The sequence below is a fragment of the Malus sylvestris genome, chromosome 5 (assembly GCF_916048215.2).
Source record: "Malus sylvestris chromosome 5, drMalSylv7.2, whole genome shotgun sequence".
NCBI lineage: Eukaryota > Viridiplantae > Streptophyta > Magnoliopsida > Rosales > Rosaceae > Malus > Malus sylvestris.
Window position 1 is genome coordinate 34,430,762 of NC_062264.1, and position 23,634 is coordinate 34,454,395.

General features: G+C 38.4%; 1 protein-coding gene, 1 long non-coding RNA gene and 1 pseudogene across 2 annotated transcripts; 2 read left to right on the top strand and 1 right to left on the bottom strand.

The window, feature by feature from the left end:
* Window positions 1–1,583: 1,583 nt before the first annotated feature.
* On the bottom strand, window positions 1,584–13,283 carry LOC126621131 (protein PAT1 homolog). Its single transcript, XM_050289517.1, has 5 exons — window positions 12,762–13,283; window positions 11,949–12,082; window positions 11,682–11,732; window positions 5,245–5,308; window positions 1,584–4,709 (listed from the first exon to the last, which is right to left on the bottom strand). Exons 1-5 carry the CDS (start codon window positions 12,847–12,849, stop codon window positions 2,584–2,586), a joined length of 2,463 nt encoding a protein of 820 aa, XP_050145474.1. The 5' UTR covers window positions 12,850–13,283; the 3' UTR covers window positions 1,584–2,583.
* LOC126621132 (uncharacterized) lies at window positions 5,970–10,017 on the top strand. Its single transcript, XR_007622802.1, has 2 exons — window positions 5,970–7,430; window positions 8,128–10,017. It is a non-coding gene; the product is annotated as an uncharacterized LOC126621132 (long non-coding RNA).
* Window positions 13,284–17,197: 3,914 nt separating the features above from the next.
* Window positions 17,198–22,239, top strand: LOC126621133 (uncharacterized; annotated as a pseudogene).
* Window positions 22,240–23,634: the final 1,395 nt, after the last annotated feature.

Consider the following 23,634-nt stretch of genomic DNA (forward strand, 5'->3'; position numbering starts at 1 on the left):
ACCCATTTTTACTAACGTAGGATGCTAACTTGAGTCTACAAAAAACAACTGATAATAATTTCTTCAACGAAATTCCTAACCCTTTTGATACAGGAAGAGATAAAAATGATCCTTTCAACATCAATTTGGCGTCCTATGGGCAATGGTGATTAACTATCACGCGTTACGTTAAAAAGTAGCAGTTCACTTGGTAGTCAAGTGAGGCTAATGGAGTAGCAATTTCAAACATTATAAAGCTCGTTTGAATGTGCTTTTAAAATGATTGAAAGTGTTTTTGGTGAAAATGTTTTTTAAACCAATTCTTAGTAAAAATGCAAGTAAATTATGGGAAAACACTTAAAGTACTTGTTGGAAGAAGCACAAATCATGTGCTTCTTTCAGGAAGCACTTTAAGTGCTTTTGGAACAAAAAAATATTTTCTTTAAAAGCTCTTTCGGTCATTTTAAAAGCACATCCAAACGAGTCATAGTTGTTTTTTTCATGTTTTAAAAGATAAGGGACCTCCAAAATTCAAAATTCGAAGAGTGCAAGATATGACTAACACTTAAATCCAAGTAAATTGTTGCTACAAAGTCTTCTTCTTGCCTTAAAGTCTTGTTACAAATATAAAAAGGTCTTTTTGGCGTCGAGCATTTGGTCGACACGAGCACACCAAGTGTGGAAAACTTGAAAAATGGTTCACAATTTTGGTGCATCGATTTGGAACTACCTCTTGAGTGAATTAAATAAGTTGTGCCATATTCTGAAAACGGCATCTAAACCCTCCTGTATTTAGCCGTGGTAATATATGTGCAGTGTGAATACGACATCACACTTACCACTCTCCCAAGTTCCTCCAAAACCCCAGAGACTGAAAGTGAAAGCATCTTCCATATGGAACCCTAGCAGCATCTCAACAGCTAACGTTCGTCTTCGTGGCCTCCATATTTTTGTCCATGCTACATTGATACCAAGCCAATACGCATGTCGTTCTCCAAATACATCATCGACGTTGAACTCTCGAGAGGATCAATCATGATGAAACAAGACGAGCCAGGATTCTCCGTAAAAAAACACTAGGACATGTTTGATAACTATTTCACTTTTAGTTTTTAGTTTTGAATTTACATTGTTTGTGTTATGCGGAAAAGTATATGGAAGAAAATAAAAATGAAGAACGAAGGACGAAAATAGTAGTTGGGAGGCGGCCGAAATGAAGTTGATTATACAAAAACAAAACATAAAAGCGAAAACAAATTATTATTGTTTCTAGTTTCCAATTTTCAGTCGTCAAAACACTTCTTTTTCCAACATATTTTCTCTCTATCTGCAACACAAAAAAAACGAAACTAACTCGAAGAGTTTCAAGTTTCAACACTCACTCACTATTGACCCAAAAAAATGAACCTAAATTTAGTTTACACTGTCGAAGGCGGTGATTAGATTCACAAGGATCATGACATTTGATGCATTTTCAAAATCACCAAGGATCATGGCATTTTCTGGTAAGAAAAGACTTTTTTCCTCTTTTTTCAGATAAATGGTGTTTGACGGAAACGTAACATCCAACAAACAGTAAACTAGCAACTCCAAATTAGGGGAGATTCTAGGTGTAACAGGAGATATATCGCACGAAAAGAGTACAAGACGGCGACATATTACCCGGCCGCCCACAGTCTAATAAGATGCAAGAACTTAATAGTCAACTGAAACAATGAGTTTACAGGGCATCTACAGAGAGCACCAACCAAATGGAACATACTGTTTTTCAAGTTGAAAACTCAACCCACAGAAAAAACATACTACGTGTAGAAGACGAGAACCCTTATCTGCATCGGCCCCTGATGCCATTACTGTAGAAGAATCGAACACAACCATAACAAATACTTCATCCAACATTCTTCAATACTAATATTAGTAAACGAATGCGAGCCTTCATAATGGAAGACTGGCCCGAAAATAAACTAAGAATTGTCGATTCAAGTCGCGAAAGCAATCTGTCTGGAGTGGCTGTCACTGCATCATCTGCCTTCCCTAACCCCGCATCAGCAAAAGTTGGGTGCACCGGGTCACACCCTTTTCCTTGCAAGAATGTGGGAGATCAACAGAACCGAAAACTGTACATAAACCCCTCTCCTCCTCCTCCTCCTCCTCCTACATGTCTTTTTAAAGATACCACAACAGAGCATCATAATAAAAGCCCTCCTACATCTCTATTTTTAAAATTCCACAACAGAGCATCAAAATAAGCTCCTAAGTTGAGGAAATATATCTACTCCACCAATTCCCCCTCCTAAACATTAAAAAAAATAGGAAAACCATCCCTCGGGATTTGAAGGGATTACAAAAGAGAGGCTTGCTTACAAGTTTTTCAAGATAAGCATGAAAATAAGTAAAATATAACATACGACGCTAAACTACTAAACTTACCCGAACCATATATATGCTCTTAAACACCCACTTTATTCGCTTAAGATGTTGCATTTGCTCACAAGTAAAAGCACAAGTAGAAAAGAACCCAATAATTTCGCAATCCAATAGAATGTCTTCTCATTCCTTTTCTTTCTCGAAATTCTGCTTCTCGGTTCTCCACATGGTTTAGCATCAACTCAGCACAGACTCTGAATTCATGTGAGAACCATTTCCCCCATCACCACTGCTAGATGATCCTATGGGCATAGACCGCTGCGTGAAGTCCAACAACAGCTGCCTCTGATGCTCATCAGTGTGAGGAAGGCTCGCACGCAACAGTTCAACTGGCATTTCACGACCAATTGCTCTGGCTGCATCTGAGCCAATAATAGCCACATTCGGAGGGGCCTGCATTAGCAGTGACTGCATTACAGTTTCATATTTATTTACACAGTACTTGGTCAGAAGGCCAAAGAATTCATCAAAGGAGGCCTGCCAAAGTTGCCGATTGGTCATATTGTAGTTGCTTGCAGCATGAGGATCAGTTAAGAGTTCAGTTGCCCTCTCAAGAACTGAATTGAGGATAAGAGAGGCCCCATCTCCTGCAGGGCTTCCAAGGGGGCGAAGCGGGGGTTGCTTTGAGGAACAAACCACTGCTGCAAGACAGGCACTAAGTGCACCAAGGTCCATACCTCGAGCACATGATGAAACAACCCTTGCAAGAATATTTGTAGTTTCTGCAGCCAATGGATCAGAAGGGTAGCTACCAAACAAGAACCTTAAATGACGAAAGATGGCCATACAGACTATTCGCATGAGCTCACCACCGGGAAATAAAAGCTGCAGGTACTTTGCCAGGAGCTTCCGGCCCTTGGGAAGTGAGACTAACCTTAGAAATACAAGATCATCCTTATGAAGCCCAACCGTGGGGCCATTGTTGCCAAGTGGGTCAACTAATTGAAGAGATCCTGCAAGTCCTTCAAGCAAGGCCTGCCGCCGACGCCTCACTTGGGTTCCACCATCTTGGAGTTGATTGAATTGTAGAAAACGATCAATGTCATCCACATCCAGGAGAAGACAAAGCCCATCCTCAATTGCAACCCTAGCAGCAAGCATTGGCTCCTGCTCTAGCGGCTTCTCAAAAACCTTTTGTTCAGTGTTGCCAGGGCTATATGAATTTGGAGGCTCAACTTCAAGAAGAGGGCGAGGCCTCCGTATTGAGGAGAAGGGGACTCTCCCAAGAGCATCAACCTGGAGAAAAGCATGTGGTTCAGTATTAGCTCGTGCTCGAGGAGGAAGATCCCTTAATTGAGTTGGGCAGAAATGGTGTTTCAACTTGGCCCCAGCAGATTTTCTTGAAAGGCAAAACTGGTGGTAGTAATCATCGACATATGGGTCATTGCTGTGTGTTGCAGCTAGCTGCATTCGGAGTATATTTTCAATTTCATCAGCTGTCATATACTTGGACCTAAATTGTGGCCACCCACCTTCCCTCCTGTGGCTACCTGTATCAAATCCATATTGAGAAAAACGCATATTCGGTCTAACTTTCTGAGCTGATTTTGGCCTTTGATCTCCAAGATCACCCATACCAAGCATTGCTTCAAACTTGCTCACCAAGGGCGGGGATGCAGAAAGATGGGGGTTAAACAGTTGAGACTGCATTACCGACAAATTAGCAAATGATGGCTGAACTGGATGATGCAGTCTAGGATCCTGTGGTTGTGACTGTTGCTGATGCATCAATTGTGGAGGCACTAAACCATTCTGATGAGCTAGCTGTTGTTGCAACAAATTGTTCATAAGACCCGGATGATCTCCATAAACACCACTTTGATTGGCCCATTGCTTTTGGGGTCGGCTATTAGAGAGACCAGGGTTAAGCTGAGGCAAATTTCCACCAAAATGCGATACATGAGGTAATCCATTCAGTTGAAGTTGAGAGCTAGTGTAAGGAGATAGGTTTGGTGAAGACAACCCCCCCTGGGGCCCACCAGAAAGATATGGGTTCAGGTGGCTTGCTTGGCGGTTTGGCGAAGCCTGCTGAGGTCTGCCACCTGGAGGTGGATAAGAAGTGAAAGCTGATTTCGGCACCAGAATTGGTTCACTGGAAAAATGTTGATGCTGCTGCTGCAGCTGCTGTTGTTGGGGCTCAGGATATGAAGAAGTTCTATACAAAGGCATCGACTCTGCTGGACGAGCTGAAGAATATGGGTGTGAAGACCATCGTTTCCCATCCTGAGTGCTTTCAGCATCAAGTATCTCTTCATCAATCCAGTTAGGAAAATGCTCCTGCGCCCACTCAGCAGCAGATGAACCTGGAAGAAACATGTTATAATTAGAAGCTTCTATGGACATCAACATATCAAATATATTCAATAAGTCCTCAAGGACACAACAGTGAACTCAAATCGACTAGTCATAATTATTGGACTGCAACTGATTCCAAACACAGCACGCCACTAGCACTTTTCATCAAAGCTTAAACACAAATGAAGAAAAAACTCTCCAACGGATAGAATGATGTGCACGTCAAAACCAAACGGTCAAAGTAAATATTTCACTTCTAGGTTTCGCATCATAATATAACACAGATCCAACCTAAAAGGAACTTCTTCAATATCCTACCTATGGCTATACTTTACAAGGTTTCAGCAGAAACCATGAAATAAGAATAATTGTGGCCGGGTTAACAGAAACCATTAAATAATAATAATAATGTTGCTGTGTTATCATAGAAACAAATGAAGGCTTTGCAATCAACTGAAAAGATATTCAGTCTACACAGAACCAGGCTTGAAGCAGGGTTATAGCAACTTAGCAAAAAAAAAGATAACCGACATTTGCACTCACTTTCTCTGGATCCTCTATCACCAATTACTCCAGCACTCCTAGTTCCACTAACATCCTTGTTTAACTGCAGCCAAAACAGTGACTTAGAACACAAAACCCAGAAATACCTCAAGATATAATAACAACAATGGAAACTTTACGGCTCAAACTTCAAACGGTATGTTGTAAGTTAGCACAGAATTAGAAAGCTTAGATTAATATTAGCAGCCAGATTTCAAATTCTCTACAGAACTTATAACTTCACACAAAAATTTGACCTAAAAAATGTTAGTTCCTATAACCAGGTATATAAGTAGCCTGTGTTAATTTCATTTGCTGGTTCAAAAGTAAAATACCATGCATTCATGCTTCCTACCAAGCAAAATTTAAAGTCTAACCATAAGCACAACAGAAACAACACATTCAGGAAACATAATTATCCACAACCAGCACGCCCTAACTCACAGTGCAATGAATTTTGCCCTAAACATGCAACTCAAAAAGAACAAACCTATTGATAGAGAAACTGGTTTGGACGAAGAGAAATGCTACACTACAAAAGAAATATCCAAGGTCCACTACAAGAGGTGCATTCCATTCATATTGCTACACTGTTGTTGATCATAAATTCATGGTAAACTCCAGATAAACAGACTCCACTACTTCTTGTCATGAAACAATTAACCCAAATTACTAGCACACAGTTCACTAAAGTAAATATAAAGGCCATATGATACAAAATTGTAACAGCTTCAACATACAAGCTTCAACAAAAGAAAATTCAAAGAACTTAGCGAAGAAGGCTTTGGTGTATTTAACACAATACGTTGAAATGAAGGAAAGCTTATTTATTGATATCCCCGATAAGCTACAAATATGTACATATACATGAGTCAAAATAAACACACAAGAGGGAGCCTTCACAAAGGTTGCTTAGGAGAAGTCTCAGCAGTCGGTAGAGCCCCAGAAAGAGAAGGCACCGGAGGGGGATCATTTGGAGCCTCAGTACTGGACAGAACCCTAGAAGGAGGAGGCATCAGAGGTTGATCATTCGGAGCTTCATTACGCGGTACAGCCCCAGAAGACGAAGGCAATAAATGTCTTTGGAACAAACCCACAAATCTCTGATGATCAAGTAAAACCTGACCATCAGTTTCCTTCATCTGGTCAAGCTTCCTCTTCATGTTTGTAGCATAGTCATGTGCGAGCCGGTGCAACTGTTTATTCTCATGCTTGAGCCCTCTAATCTCCTGTTTGAGACTCATCACTTCAGCCGCCAATGATTCAACTTGGCGGGTTCGAGCAAATAGGCGTTGGGCCATATTAGACACAGAACCTGCACACTGAACACTGAGAGCCAGCGAATCCTTAACAGCTAACTCATCAGACCGTTTGGAAAGTAGTCTGTTATCTTTAGGAGTGAGAAGGTTCCTGGCCACCACCGCAGCGGTCATATCATTCTTCATCACGGAATCCCCAACGGTAAGAGGACCAGTAGGGGAGACGAAGGATGGGCGCCATATGTTGTCTGGAGAAGGCGGGGCTGCCTCTTCAACAAGGTTCAAGTCAAAACGACGGTCGGAGGGGCCAGACATTTTCAAAGGTGTTGAAGAGAGAAGAGGTCGGACAAATCAAGATCTTAGAAGTGCAAGAATGAAGCTTCTACTGGTGGAGATTCAAGTGTGCTTTGGAACTTAATGCCAGCCCCTATAAAAATCTGCACTCGACGGAGCTTCAGAAATCGAAGAGGCGCCTGCTCAGAAATCGAAGAGGCGTTTGCTTTCTCAAAAGCTGGGCTGCTTAGAGATCACGAGGGTTGATCTCAGAAATCGAAGAGGCGTTTGCTTTCTCAAAAGTTGGGCTGCTCAAAGACCACGAAGGCCGACCTCAGAAATCGAAGAAGCGCTCGCTTTCTCAAAAGCTGGGCTCCCCAGAGACCACGAGGGCTGATCTCAGAAATCGAAGAAGCACCTACTTTTCCAGCCTTGTCAGCACCTGTCACATGCACACTCAGCTTTGCGGAAATTATGGGCATTCTGTCGAAGACTTCTGGGGAAGTAGAAAACACATGAATCTAACTGTTCAATCACCCACTTCCCACACGCAACAATAGCTCATGGGTACCACAGATAACTTTGCCAAAGTTCTCTGCCAAAGTTGAGCACGTGAAGCTTGCAGCTCCCACTACATCGTTCTGACCAAGAAGGGTAAAAGAATAGCAAAGAAACAGCACTAACAAAGTTTAGACCCATAAATTTTGAAGGTCTAGCTACCATATTATTACCCACAAGGGTAAAGGAACAGTACCACTGCTGGATAATTGGAAAGTCCCTGTGTGTCAACCTCTGTGCTTCGTGGCAAGGTAGACTAGCAAACATGCCCAACTTTTACTCACATTCGAGAAAACACTCCCAACAAGATTGCTTGCTCCAAAATTGAAGAGGCACCGCCCTCCGAATCTCGAGAGCCAGACTCCCAACATGATTACTTTCTCAAAAATCGAAGAGACACTGCTCCCAGAATCTTCGAGAGCCAGACCCCCTGCATGATTGCTTTCTCAAAAATCGATGAGGCATCGTTCTCCGAATCAATCGAAGAGGCGCTTGCTTTCTCCAAAGCTGGGCTGCTCAGAGACCACGAGGGCCGATCTCAGAAATCGAAGAGGCACCTACTTTTCTAGCCTTGTCAGCACCTGTCACACGCACACTCAGCTTTGCAGAAATTATGGGCATTCTGTCGAAGACTTCTGGTGAAGTAGAAAGCACATGAATCTTACTGTTCAATCACCCACTTCCCACACGCAACAATAGCTCATGGGTACCACAGATAACTTTGCCAAAGTTCTCTGCCAAAGTTGAGCACGTGAAGCTTGCAGCTCCCACTACATCGCTCTGACCAAGAAAGGTAAAAGAATAGCAAAGAAACAGCACTAACAAAGTTTAGACACATAAATTTTGAAGGTCTAGCTACCATATTATTACCCACAAGGGTAAAGGAACAGTACCACTGCTGGATAATTGGAAAGTCCCTGTGTGTCAACCTCTGTGCTTCGTGGCAAGGTAGACTAGCAAACATGCCCAACCTTTACTCACATTCGAGAAAACACTCCCAACAAGATTGCTTGCTCCAAAATCGAAGAGGCACCGTCCTCCGAATCTCGAGAGCCAGACTCCCAACATGACTACTTTCTCAAAAGCGAAGAGAGGGTAAAGGAACAGTATCATTGCTGGATAATTGGAAAGTCCCTGTGTGTCAACCTTTGTGCTTCGTGGCAAGGTAGACTAGCAAACATGCCCAACCTTTACTCACATTCGAGACAACACTCCCAACAGGATTGCTTGCTCCAAAATCGAAGAGGCACCGCCCCCCGAATCTCGAGAGCCAGACTTCCAACATGATTACTTCCTCAAAAATCGAAGAGACACTGCTCTCCGAATCTCGAGAGCCAGACCCCCAGCATGATTGCTTTCTCAAAAATCGAAGAGGCATCGTTCTCCGAATCTCGAGAGCCAGATACCACATACCACTTTTTCAAAGTGCTCTGACAGAGTTAAAACATGTGAAATTGGCAGCTCCCACTACCGTGCTATGACCAAGCAGGGTAAAGGAATAGCATTACTACTTGTTGTTAGGGAGACTCCTATATATTTCGACCTCCATCCCCAACGGACAGGCAGACCTGCAAAAATGCTCAACCCTTCATCATATCTGAGAGGGCACTCCCAACGAAGCCTTTCGAAATATTCAGCTTTCTTTCCCCCCGATAATACCTCTGCAAACAAGCTATACTAGAGCAAGAATATCTCATATCATCAGGGTTAAAAGCAAGAGTATCCCATATCATGCTTTTTCCCTGTCTTTTCCTTTGGCCTTGTTTTTACCTGCAAGACAAGGAGAAAGAGAGCAATCAGTCAGCACTTGGAATCAAGCTTCCAGCCAGGAACTGACTGCCTGGAACCCCTTACCTGATTACTTACCTGGCATTGCTCTCGAGTACTCATCTTCAACATCTTATGTTTCCAGGGAAGATTCCGCATCTGCTTGAGGAACAGATAGGGCAAGTGTGAAGGATACAAGGAAGCATGTGGAGACAAGCGTATCAGCACACGTGCCGATACATCCATTACTCTGTCAAAAGCAAAAGTATCCCATATCAGCAGGGTGGAACGTACTCTAGATTTGATGGACTTGTTTTGACCCTCAAATTCTTCAGTCGGCCTTATACTCTGGAGGAAACCAGAAAACCCTCCAGCTCAGTTCAAGAATAAGCCTGTGGAAAGTTACTTCTTCAAAAGCAAAAGTATCCCATATCATCTCTTCTCATTTTTCTTCTCTTTATCCTTCATGCTGCTGCAAGATGGGGAGAAGGTGAACAATCAGTCGGAGCTTTGATTGCTTACCTTGTCTGTCACCTCTTTCAGCAGACCCCCTAGCTCGGCGACTTGGGGGACTCCTACTACATGGTTTGTATCGCGCTTGACCAAGCCTGAAACTACAAGTAAGCTTCAAGTGAAATTGATACATTACCTTGTGCATCTCCACCAGTTAAAGATACCACCCTGGATGGAGGAAGAGTACTTCCAGAGAAGATGCCACATCTACCTATGAGACAGAAAAGGCAAGTCAAGACGACACCACACTCCGATACTTAGAAGTTTCGTGATTACGAGATCATTCTCCCACAATATTTCCTAATGTCATTTGTACTAAATCATTCACTTGTACTCACTAAAGGAGAGCTTGAACCTATGTACTTGTGTAAACCCTTCACAATTAATGAAAACTCTTCTATTCCGTGGACGTAGCCAATCTGGGTGAACCACGTACATCTTGTGTTTGCTTTCCTATCTCTATCCATTTATATACTTATCCACACTAATGACCGGAGCAATCTAGCGAAGATCACAAAAAGCGACCGTTTTCGCTACCTAGGATCTATCTTGCAAGAGAACGGAGAATTAGATGGAGATCTCAACCATAGAATACAAGCTGGATGGATGAAGTGTAAGAGTGCATCCGGCGTGTTGTGTGACCGTCGTAGGCCACTGAAGCTCAAGGGAAAATTTTATAGGACGGCAATAAGGCCAGCGATGTTGTATGACACAGAATGTTGGGCGGTGAAGCATCAACACGTACACAAAATGGGTGTAGCGGAGATGAGGATGCTTCGTGGGATGTGTGGGCACACGAGAAAGGATAAGATTGGGAATGAGGATATCCGAGGTAAAGTAGGAGTAGCCGAAATTGTAGGAAAGATGAGAGAAAATCGGCTCCGGTGATTTGGACATGTGCAAAGAAGGCCGACTGACGCTCCGGTTCGAAGATGTGACTACGGGACAGAGGTTCAGGGCCGAAGGGGTAGAGGAAGACCTAGGAAAACTTTGGAAGAGACTCTAAGAAAAGACTTAGAGTACTTGGATCTAACGGAGGACATGACACAAAACCGAGCGCAATGGCGTTCTAGGATTCATATAGCCGACCCCACTTAGTGGGAAAAGGCTTTGTTGTTGTTGTTGTTGTTGTAATGATTTCTTCGTGTCTCAACATGATTAAATAAAACATCTTAAAAGGGCAGGGCATTCAATCGCAAGAATTGAATGTTTGAGAACAAATGTAAGATGGAGGCATGCCATATTTTCTGAGAAGCAACACACTTTTATTATGTAGAAGAAAAAATGAGCATGCACAGATTAAAAAAGAAAATATCCCATCATAAGGGTCCCTACATTCAGCTGTGATGGTGTGCATAGAGAACCCAAAATCTAACACCGTCTCCCCAAATTCTCCGAGCAGCCACCTTATAAAACCAAATGAACTGCTAGCCCTATAAGACTTTTGCTTTCTTCCCCCACGCTAAGTTGGTATGCCACTTGCAGTTCCATCACCTAAGATTCATGTTTTTATCAGAAGTGCTATACTCCAACCACCCTCAATGAGAGCGGTTCCCATCACCTAAGATTCATCTTTTTATCACTATTGCTATACTCTATCCACCCTCGATAAGAGCGGTGTTATTGGAACCGTCCAAACTACTCACCCAACTCACCTTTAACCCCTCCCTCCCACAAAAAAAAGTAACTAATAAATAAATAACAACCACTCTTCATGTTCCATCTTAAGATGCACATAAATTAACAACCAATAATTCTACCCTGTTTTACCAAACAAACAACTGACTTGTCATAATTTTTTTTAAAATAAAGAAGAACACTCACTGAAATAAAAACAGGACTTAAAAGATGTTGAACACAGTTTTCCCACATTTTGGTTCCCAACTGAATTGTCAGAATTTTCTGATTCAAAATGCCCTCGCCCATTGTGAAACAGAAAATTAAACAGAATGAAAACACTAATAACTAAACATCAGAACTAGTTTAACCCGCTTCATTTTGGTTGAGAGTTTTATACAAAATAATGCATCTTTACTACCTGCATCATTAAGTTTGCAGTAAACTAACCTTTTCAAAGGTTAATGATAGGTCATCAATATCAGATAGAGATATGTCAACCTGCCAATAAGAAAAAAACAGTTAGTTCGACCCATTGCAATTTTTCCTTCTGCCATTTAACACCTACAACAGTCAAAACTTAGAAAGAAAAGAGGGACTTATATATATATATATATGAGAGGAGGAACGAGGGACATAGAGTTCGGTCATGCACCAAACAGGTTGCACATGTTTACTTAGGGATTATTATAAAAATCAGTGAACAAAAGGTTTAACCTCTTGTCTATTATACAGAAACTCCTCCTCATCAAACCCAACTGGAGCCTCCTCTTCATCTAAACCTCCCAATTCAACTTCCTCAACAGAATCTTTACCAAAAAATGCATACTGTGATGCGTCGAATACCTCTCCTGCATAAAATGAAGAAGTCAAAGTCAAACGAAGAATGAAATGATGCTCCAAATAATTACGTAATGAAGCAGAAAAAAGAACACTTTCCAATAAAGCACCATGCAACTACTTATTCAAGAAGCCAAATAGCTATTGAAAATATTGTATTACTGAGTCTCATACATTGACATAGAGAATTGAAACTTGTATAAAACTAATTACATAATTAACCAAGTTAGGGTTTCTTTTTTAAAAGAGTAAATATTATGAAGTATGGAGACCTCCGATTGACTGCAGAACATTTTATTTATCTGAAAGACACACCAAAACCATATTTATATTGGCTGCAAAAAAGCATAGGCGAGCACGAGATTATATTAAACCTTTGTCCAACAATTATTCAAATCCTAAGCTGAACCACAAAGTAGTTAATAACTACATTCAAACAACACGAACGGAACATAGTCCAAACACCAAAGTGAACAACACAGCAATCCAAAAACTGTTCCATTTGGTTTCCAGTAAACAGTATCAAATTCTCCATTAACAATTCACAGTTAAATTTCCCACTTTTACGGTCTGTTTTCTCAGCAGCCAAACAGAACCCAGATCCAAAAACAATACTAAATAATCAAAACAGCAAAGCAAATCATGAAAAACCAATAACAGAAGAATCCCAGAAAGCTCAGAGAAACAAACCTGAGGAATTAAGCTGCAATTGGTTGAGATCTTGCGGGATAGAAGAGGCAGCCTCTTGAATACTACCCCTACTTTCAAACCCCTCCATTTCCTACACTATTTCTCCTATATATCCAGTATATATACGTGTATATATATATAGATATAGATATTCAATGTAATCAAAGAACGCGAAAACTGAACAGAACCCAGTAAACCCTAAAAATTAATCAGGAACCGAATCTCCGAAGCAAAATTTGAATCTAAAAACAGAGGAGCAAAAACCCTTGTAAGCTGAAATCTGTGTGAGGTTTTTCCGCTAAGCTGACGATTGAAAAACTGGTGAGAAGAACTGTACAGTGGTTGGGGTACAAGAATCCACCATGGTTTCGGCCAAGCTGCTGTCTTTGGGTTGGATTTGTGAGACGAAAAAGAACCCTAAGACAGGCAGGCAGGGGATAAAGTTTGAGACTTTTTTTTCTAATATTTTGATAGGGATTTTTTGGTTTATTAAAACTGGGATTGGATCGACGGATTTGATAAAATAAAGAGAGGACGGTGAGGTGAAAATATTTATATATATATATATATATATATATTTTTTTTTTTTCTGAAAAAGTTTTAGAAAATACAATAAAATTGAAAAATAAAAGGAGGTTGTAGAAGTCGGTAGTGGAAATGCTTTTCTTGATTTATATGGGCTAAAGTAGCAAGTAAGATTCTTTCCCATTCTATTCTCATTTTCTTTCCTCCTTTTTTTTTACATATTATTTTTTTGTCTTATTGTTTTTATAAAAAAATCAATATAAGATCTTAACGTGGTTAAATCGTACAATAACCATTTAAATAAGAGGGAAGAGAAGAGGAAAGAGATTAGAAAAAGAGAGAATCCTCCTCCCCTTAAGTAGGGGTGATGTGAGAGGAAACACTCACCATTGAAAGGAGACCCACACTCGAATTAAAGTCATGTTTAGGTATGGGAGTGAATATTAAAATGAATACAATAAAGATGGAATAGAGACAGTTATAGCGTGTTAATGAAGTTATTCTATGTCTTTTACATGCACTTTTGCAGCGTAATAATAATTATTTATTTTAACTGTTATGATAGATACGTAAAGGGTAATATTGTGATTCTGGATTGAAAAAAGTGTAATGCTCCATTGTAATCTTGCATACAAATTTATTTCTAGAAACTTTTGTACCATTAATGTTTTCTCATTGACGTTTTTTGTTAGAAGTGGGTAAAGAAAAATTTCATCTAAAACCAATGTTGAAAAGAAAATTGAATTTGAGACTTCAAGTGCAAGATTGATTTTTATTAATTAACTTAGGCACAAATCCCCTTCTCAATCAAATCCATAGCTTCATAAGAAAAGAAAAAGAAAAAAAAAAGCAAGACTTCTTTTATACATGTTGACTTAAAAGCTATCTCTAAAATGTTTCTTTAGAAAACTCTTCAAATATTTTTATACCAAGTTGATGTAGACATTTTATATGAAGTTAACACTTTATTTCTTTACAGAACAAACAATATTATTTATACTAAGGGAGAGGGGATATGCTAAGCTTCACAATGGATTATCAATAATTTGGTTCAAATTCGCCTTTGACGATAATCGAACATAAGACCTCTTATTAACAAACGAATAGAAATATCATTAAACCATAGTATGACATATAAAGTTGACACTTTAGTTTAATATAATTCCATTTCTTCTCTGTAAAAATGAAAAGAAAACGCAAAATCAAAATGAATATGTTCTATATGTTAAATTCCATACATGTTGATCTATTTCAGATAATCAAATGTGGGTTACAAGTTAGCCCATACAAGGACAGACTTTTTAGTGTGCTTGGAACACGGAGCCATACGCCACATATAATTATACAACTAGAGTAACACTTGAAAAAAACTTTACACAATTGAAAATCTCTCTCATATACACAAAAAATCTCTCACATAAGGGTCGCAAGTCCACCATGTCATCAATTTAATGAATTTCCATACAATAAATTAGATCGAAGACACAAATTGATATAATTTACACACTTTAGGATGCAATATGAAGGGTAGTGATATCTACGCACTTATTTTTACTTCTCACACCCCTCTCAATTTTTGTCCATCAGATTGATTAAAAAGGATCAATGACAAAAAAAAATAACAAGGATGTGTAGGAGGTAAAAATGAGTATGTGAATAGTACTATCTATTTAAAAATCACTCCAAATTCAAAGGGTGTAAAATACAATAAATTTATAGTGCTTATGAGCAGTGATTTATGAAGTGATTTTTTCATAAAGAATTTGGATATTTAACAAAAGTTTTGATGTTTTATGATAAAAGTGCTTATAACAGAAGCACTTATGGGTAAACTACCTGTTAGATGGTCAGGAAAAAAAAAAGAACCTATTACATGGAATGGAATTTAAGATTAGAGACAAACCAATCAATCATGTAATAACGTGTTCACTCACCTAAAAATGTTTACAGAAAACCAATCTTACTTTGGACTATATTTGGACTATATTTAATAAAAAATTTGACAGAATAAAAACATTTCTAAAAAACGCTTTTTACATAGTAGTTTTAAATGAGCCCTAAATACTTGGACAAATTGTTATATAAGGAACAAGTTCTTCACCTTGTTCAAATGAACTACATCCCCAATTGTGTGTATAGAATTTGAGTAATGCTAAGGAGACTAAAATTACAAACTAAATGATGTGTCACCATTAAGAAATGAGCACGTTTATCAACGTTTAAGTAATAATTCAATCATCAACTTCCATATCATTTAGTTTACAAAACTTAGAGGGTGTATTCAATTGGGATTTTGAGGGATTTTAATTCTTTTAATGAATCTAGGGGTATTTAATCAGGATTTTAAGTGATTATCTGAATTTTAATGTGTATTTAATTCGGTTTTAAGATAGTTTATTAAAATTCTTAGAAATCCTGGTGTATTCAATTAGAATTTTAAAGAAGTTTATAACATTCAAAGTGTATTCAATTAGAATTAGAATTTAAAGAAAGGTAAACATCCAAAATAGTCCTTAAGATTTGTATGATCAATAGAAATGATCCCCGAGATTGAAAATCAATAGAAATGGTCCTTGAGATTGTCTACCATCCATGATTTTGGTCATTCCGTTAAAAACTCTTTGGGCAATTTTCAAAACTTTGTAACTCAGTCGTTTCTTAATTAAATTTGACCCATAATATATCAAAATGAAGATAGGAAAGTGTAGAATAAGATTATTGGAAGCCCAATGGTTGCCGGAGATGGCCGAAAAATAGCCTGAAAGGTGACTGGTTCACGGGAAAACTGGAAAACTTGCAGGAAACTAGGTAAATTTTAAACGTTCATAACTTCTTCAATATTTAACAAAATCGAGTGTTTCAAAAACGAAAATCATAAATCATACTTATTGACAAGACGAAGAGAAGGGTACCTTTTTTGAAGGCTAACTCGCCGTGGTTTGGTTGGACAATGGCTCGAAAGTGGCTAACCATTTTCCAGTTAGCCACTTTCAAGCAGTTTTCCGGCCAAACCACGGCAAGTTAGCAGTTAAGAAAGATGTCATTCTCTTCGTCTCGTCGAGAAGTATGATTTTCATTTGTGAATCACTAGATTTTGTTGAGTATTGAAGAAGTTACGAACGTTTAAAGTTTACCCAGTTTCCGGTGAGTTTTCCAGTTTTCCCTCGGACCAGTCACCTTTCAGGCTATTTTTAGGCAATCTTCGGCAATTATTGAGCTTCCAAATAGGTATAATATTGTTCTACACTATCTTATCTTCATTTTGATATATTATGGGTCGAATTTGTTTAATAATCGATTGAGTTATGAAGCTTTGAAAATTGCCCAAATAGTTTTTAACGGAATGACCAAAATCATGGATGGTGGACAATCTAAGAGACCATTTCTATTGATCTTCAATCTCATGGATCATTTCTATTGATCATGCAAATCTCATGGACTATTTTGGATGTTTACCCTTTAAAGAATTTGGAAAAGTTGAGGAATTTGAGAGAATTTGAGAGATTTTGTAGTGTATTTTAAGCATCTACAAATCTCACATCTCCCCATGAGATTTTGAGGGAATTGAATTAAAATTTTACATAGAATATCTATAAATCAGTTAAACTCCATAAAAATTTACATATAATTAGCTGGGTCCTCATCAATTAAAATCTCTCAAATTCTCAACTGAATACATCCTTAATCTACAAATTTAACATTCATAGCATTACTCATAGAATTTAGGCAATTGAAGAGGTTTTCTTCTCAAGGAACCCAACTAATTATTGAAGGTTTGATTTTCTGATTTATGGGCTCTAAAATTTAAATATGAATATTTTCTCAAAATTTTTTAAATAAAGAAATTAAAAAAAAAAAAAAAACAATTTCCCTGAATACACATTACACACAACACAGCGACACACAAAATTTCCCCGCAAACAGATAAATTGAACATTCTCTCTCTCTCTCTCTCTCTCTCTCTCTCTCTTTGTGGTTGCTTCGAAGCTCCAATGGCTCGAACAGCACTATGCAGTCAGCTACTTCCATCTCTGCTTGTTCCGCTGAAGCAGAGGAATCATCAACAGCTGATGGGGGTCATAGCCACCGGTTTCGGCAGAAGGCGGCGCTTCTCTGCGGGGCCCTCATAAAAAATTAGCATGAGCCTCAAAGTTGGCATCGTTGGCCTCCCCAACGTCGGCAAGTCCACTCTCTTCAACGCCGTCGTATGCACCTCCCAACCCTCTCTCTCTAATACACACACACACACACACACACACACACACACACACACACACACACACACATATTATGTTTGGTTGCTGAGAAAATGCAAGCGAGGTTAACTCATATTTTCATTTGAATTTCTTATTTTTATAAATTTATCTGTTTGTTTTGTGCACATGAAGATTGTATTTTTATTTTCACTCAGGAGAAAAGATTGTACTTTTAATATTAGGCTTTTAAAGACCATATTTTTAATTTCACTCAGAAAGTTTACTGTATATTTAATTTACTCAGAAGAAAATATCGTATTTTTTATTTGTGATTGCATAATTTGCATCAGTAGTTACTTCCCCATTTCATTTTTTCAGTCACATAAGAGGAAGGAGTGTTTATTTTTCGTATACATGTGTTGCCCCAATTGTCGGATGGCTGTTATATTGTGTATCTGGATTTCTGTCTGCTATGTATTGTTAGAAGCCATACACAGTGTTGAAATGAAAAGGGTTTTTTGTGTGTAGGTTGAGAATGGAAAGGCTCAAGCTGGCAACTTTCCTTTTGTACTATAGAGCCGAATGTAGGAATTGTCGCAGTTCCAGATCCCCGTCTCACTGTACCTTCTGATCTCAGCAAATCTCAGCGGGCGGTTCCAGCATCTATAGAACTTGTAGATATTGCTGGCCTTGTCAAGGGTGCCAGTCAGGGGGAGGTGACATTTGCATAGTTAATTGTTTATTCGCTTTCCCTTTTCATGTTCTGATTTTGAGTTCTGTTGCAAATATGTTAGAATGAATCAGCTCAACTTATATGTTTATTCTCATTACTTGCGGGGGTTAGGGAATAAATTTTTATCAAACATTCGCGAAGTGGACTCCATACTTCAGGTTTCAATCCCTTACTATTTGTTCAGATGTTTTGAAGGCTTCCCTGTTTTGAATTGAGAAAATACCCTCATGAATTTGTTTTATAAAATTGTTTTTTGATGTCGATACTTTGGGGCCCAGCTTCTTCTCTGTGTTTTGTTTTGTATAATCATTATATGCATTGTCATTTTGTTGATACTTTTCATCAATAATTCTTAGCTCCACATTGTTATTGACATGTTCAATGTTGTTTCAGGTTGTTCACTGTTTTGAAGATAACGATGTTGTTCATGTGAGTGGCAAAGTTGATCCCAAGGCTGATATTGATGTTATCGATTTGGAGCTTATTTTCTCAGATCTGGACCAGGTTTGCTAATTAATATTCCTCTATATGCTTACCATCTTCCTAGCAAGTTCTGGAGTTCATATACCTATTTCTTGTGATGCTGTGGATCCTGATTCCTTGTCTGTCATTTACCTAGCTCACAAACCAGTTGGTCTTTCAGATTTACTATGCTTTGAAATAGTATTACAATTTTAAATCCATTTGATTTGAAATTGGGCATAAATGATGGGAACCAGGACTTATCGATTCATGAGCTTGTCAATTGATGATTTATGGGAAGTATTTTGGCAGTGAACTATCATGCTGTATGAATTAGACAATCCTCTACACAGCCACCTATATATACATGTGTATACATATATTTAATGCAAACATATTGTTAAATGCTAGTGCCATTTTCTTGTCCTAAGTTGAAGCTGTATATAATTATTTTTTATGATAACTTCGTAGCTTACACTGTTTGGGAGTTCCTTGTTCCTTGTCTTAACATCTTAAACTTTTGTCTTAGGGTGCCTCTATATAAAAATCTTTAATATTTAATACTAACTTGGTAAGATTGGATGAGCTGATTGAAGTAAATTGTCTTATTCACAAGAAATGCAGATTGGGAAGAGAATGGAGAAGCTGAAAAAAGGAAAGGCAAAAGACTCACAAACCAAAGGCAAGGTATAGTTTTATCCGATGCTAACTTACTGTACAGTGCACAAGTACATCACTCTCTATCCCCTTTATTTTTTCTCCTCTATTACCCAAAGTATTAAGGTTGTACAAAATCATAGACACCAAGAGTTCTAATTTCAGGAGGAAATGGAAAGGTCCACCTTAGACAAAATTCAGAATGCACTGATGGATGGAAAACCAGCACGATCAGTTGCTTTAACAGATTTGGAGAAAAATGCTGTAAAGCATCTTTGCTTGCTTACAATGAAACCTATTATATATGTTGCTAACGTTGCAGAATCTGAGCTAGCTGAACCTGGGCTTAATCCTCATGTCAAAGAAGTGATGAATCTTGCTCCCGAGTTGCAATCTGGAGTTGTGACTATTTCTGCACAGGTTTGGTGATACTGATACATGAGAACATAAGTATTATTGTTTGAAATTAAGCAAATATACACAAAAGGTGCCCTTTCTCTTTGCTTGTAATGGTTGATAGGAATTTAGTGATTTTTTTATGTTCCTACGTTTTTGTTTGCCTTCAATTATCACACTAGACATGTGAACTAGGAAGTTTGCATTTTCAGGTTGAGTGTGAGCTTACTGAACTACCATATGAAGAAAGAACGGAATTTTTGGAATCTCTTGGTGTTGGTGAAAGCGGTCTTGGAAACCTTATCAGAGCAACATATAGCGTCTTGGGGCTATGCACTTACTTTACTTCCGGAGAGAAGGTTAAAAGAATGAGTTTCTGAATTTTTCTGACTGTGAAAAGTTAAAACATATTCCATTTTTGTTAAGAAGGTTGTTGTCATGTTGTTTACAGGAAACAAAAGCATGGACCATACTTGCAGGTGAGCTTTTGTTTTGCTAAATGTAAACTTGTATGCACAGAATTTGTTTTACTGATCGTTGTGGGTTGAAAATTCCTGTTTTTGATTGTCTTTGCCATCTTTTTTTGTTTTGAATGGAAAACAAAGCCCCTTGCTGCCATGAAGTGACTTAGATAGGTTAGGAAGTATGATGAACAAGTTCTTCATGTAATGTTGTTCTCTGATTCTAGTTTTTGGTTAATTTAGGAATGACTGCACCTCAAGCTGCTGGGGTCATCCACTCTGACTTTGAGAAAGGTTTCATTCGAGCTGAGACGGTAAGAATCATAGATAGAAGTTGACAAGTTGTATAACTTTCATCCACTGTAACAATTAATATTGGTAAACTCGTTCATCTAAGATCAAATGCTGGAGAGCTAATTTTATAATTTCATTATAAAACATCTTACCTACTTGTTAAAGTTTTTAATAATGTTACTAGAACTCAGAGATCCTGTCCTTGCACATTACTTGCATGATACATGGGAAATATGAAAATAATAACAATTCTTGTCCTTTGTTGTTAGGTGGCTTATGATGATTTTGTCGCTGCTGGTTCGCTTGCTGCAGCAAGGGAAAGAGGACTTGTAAGTTTTCCGCTTGTTTTTAGATTTAATTCTCGTGTTAGCTAGTAGTAACATGTATAAATTCTTTCCAGCTTTGGTCAACATTCGGGTGCGAAGCAATTACCACACGATTATTTAACATTCTATTTTAGAATGTAACTCAGAGCTGTATCTAAGGAAGAGAGAGGTCTTAGATTGGTTTCATCTAATCAATGTTTACTTCAGTAAACTTACAAAGTTACAACGTTAGTTAGTCAAATCCTCTGACCATCCCTTGGAAGTTGACAGAGAGATCAGAAGCTCTATGTTTCCAACCAGTGCCTATGTGGGAGATGTGAACTGTTTTTTGTTTAGGGTATAGTCCCACACAGTAACTGTTATCTAGACTAGCAACTAGTACTGATATATAAAGGACACAAACAGATAGGGTAACATGTACGTGCATTCTAGATCAAACATCGATGAAAAGTCTATTGTCCGTTGATATCATCGCAGATCAAACTGACTCACCCAATCTACTCTGATGTTTGCAGTTGAAATCTGAGGATAAAGAATACATTGTACAAGAAGGAGATGTGATGCTGTTTCGTTTTAAAGTATAACAACCTCATATTGATACATTGAGGTGACACGTGGATTCTAAGGTTAAAAGGACAAAATTACCCTCGAGGAACACATGAACTCTTACGCGCGAGCAGTGGACAACCATCTATCAATCAAATCAAAAGTGCCCAAAATAGGTATTTATTTAAAACCTATTTCATCCATCCTCATCAAATATTCTCCACAAGGTAACCCCCAAATCTTTCCTTTCAAATTATATTAATTAGCTAATTAATTGATTTATTATTCAATTAATTTACTAATTAGCTACAAATTAAGAACCTAAATCAAAAAGCCATCCAAGTGGCCGGTCCCTCTCCTCCCAAGGGGGCCGGCCACACCCCTATATAAACACTCACATTCTCTCCAAAACCCAAGTTCTACACTCTTGCAAAATTTTCTAAATTCTCCAAACACTTTTCCCTCAAAATTCTAACTTTGGCATCGGAAGTTCTTCGGCGAAAGCCCCCCTTTCATCGTGGACGCGTGAGGCTCTTGGCCTTAACCTAAGATGTTATTTGTTTTGTCGGTTCAATTTTGTCCAAGAACAAGAAGGAAGAAATTTGCATCCACAATGATGTCGCAAGTGAACTTATGCTCGGCTTTTTTCCGCAGAGTTTAAATCAATTTCGGGGTAGGAGATATTTTTACAAATGTGACGTTACATTGTAGTGCAAAAAAATTCTTAAGCAACAAGCAACGAAGATCGGACGTCGCCATCGACAACTAAGAATAATTTGTCTTTGTATTTGGTTTGAAATGGACAAGTTTTGATGATGTTGGCCAACAAATGACACATTGATTAATTTGATTAATTCCACTTACAAATGACACATTGATTAATCACTTGGCCCAGCTACTATATATACACACACTCGGAAGTTTGGAGAAAGAAACCATTCGTTGCTTTCCAAAACACACAGCACTTTTATGTGACCTGGTCCCACTTGCATTAATTATTTTATTATGATCAAGTGGTTATTTTTACGTGGGACGAATGACATGATGACACGATTTGAAACTGACTCAAAATCCACGAATTAGTGTTGAATATACATGAATGTTTTTGCGCAACGATGATGTTGGTCGAAAACTATCGAATAAACATTGTTGCTAATTAATAAGTGAAATGTGTCCAGGACAAAAAAACTAGACGAGGGCGCGCAACGATGATGTTGGTCGAAAACTATCGAATAAACATTGTTGCTAATTAATAAGTGAAATGTGTCCAGGACAAAAAACTAGACGAGGGCACATACCTTGGTTCACATCTACATTTAATGTGCCGCATAAGAAGAGAGATATAAACATAGAGTTTGTGCATTCAGAATATGAAAGTTTTTCTCCATATCTAGGGTTTAATATGTCTAATCCGAAAACAACGCGAATTAAATTATTACAGATTTAGTAACTCAAAATACATGCATCTTAAATCAAAACGAGTATGACAAACAATTTATTAGTGTGAGATTCACTACTAATCTCACTGATGCTTGTGATCAAATCTCACATGTAGCAATATGTGTGAAGAAAGTTGAGGTTCCACCATAAAACCAATTGGTAATACAAGGAGTAGCCCAACTTACTTATAGGCTTATGCAAAGTCTCTCTTTCCATCAATGTGGACTTATTCTCAACACATTGATGAGACTCATTCTCATCACGTCACCGAGTCAGTATGAGAATTTTCAAGCCAAACACGTAGACAACACAAACAGCGTGATATGGAACGCCCATGTGGCCGTTGTGTCTCACACATGGGACAACATGCTTTGATATCATAAAGAAAGTTGAGGTATTACCATAAAACTAATTAGAAATACATTGAGTAGCCCAATTTGCTTATAAACCGTGCAAGGTCTCTAACAAGGTGATTGAGTTAAAAACCTATGTCAGTGATGTTGGTGTTGATAACATTAGTGGAAAAACATGCATCCCAAATCAAAAGGAGGATGCCATGTCAATCTGAACAGGAGAAAGAAATGCATGGAGATGGAGTCATTTCAACCGGATCATGATAAGATGCTTTCAACATATTTGGTGAGTGGCTAGCATGTGTTCCGGTGTTTGTCAAGACTCAGCAACAACAAGCAGTTTACTACCGCTTTACACGACACAATACATCAATGGTGGAATCCAGCTGGCTTAGGAGAAGAAAATGATAACATATGTATCTGCCTTTTTCATTCCTAATCAACACTTGGTCCATCCTAATTGCGTTATTAACTCCCAGGGTCC

Excerpts from the sequence above, each read along its gene's own strand:
- LOC126621131 (XM_050289517.1), bottom strand. The coding sequence starts at position 12,849 with ATGGAGGGGTTTGAAAGTAGGGGTAGTATTCAAGAGGCTGCCTCTTCT. Across the intron at positions 11,733-11,948 it reads TTCTGTATAATAGACAAGAG|GTTGACATATCTCTATCTGA; the intron begins GTTAAACCTTTT and ends TCTTATTGGCAG. Across the intron at positions 5,309-11,681 it reads TATCATTAACCTTTGAAAAG|TTAAACAAGGATGTTAGTGG; the intron begins GTTAGTTTACTG and ends TTTTGGCTGCAG.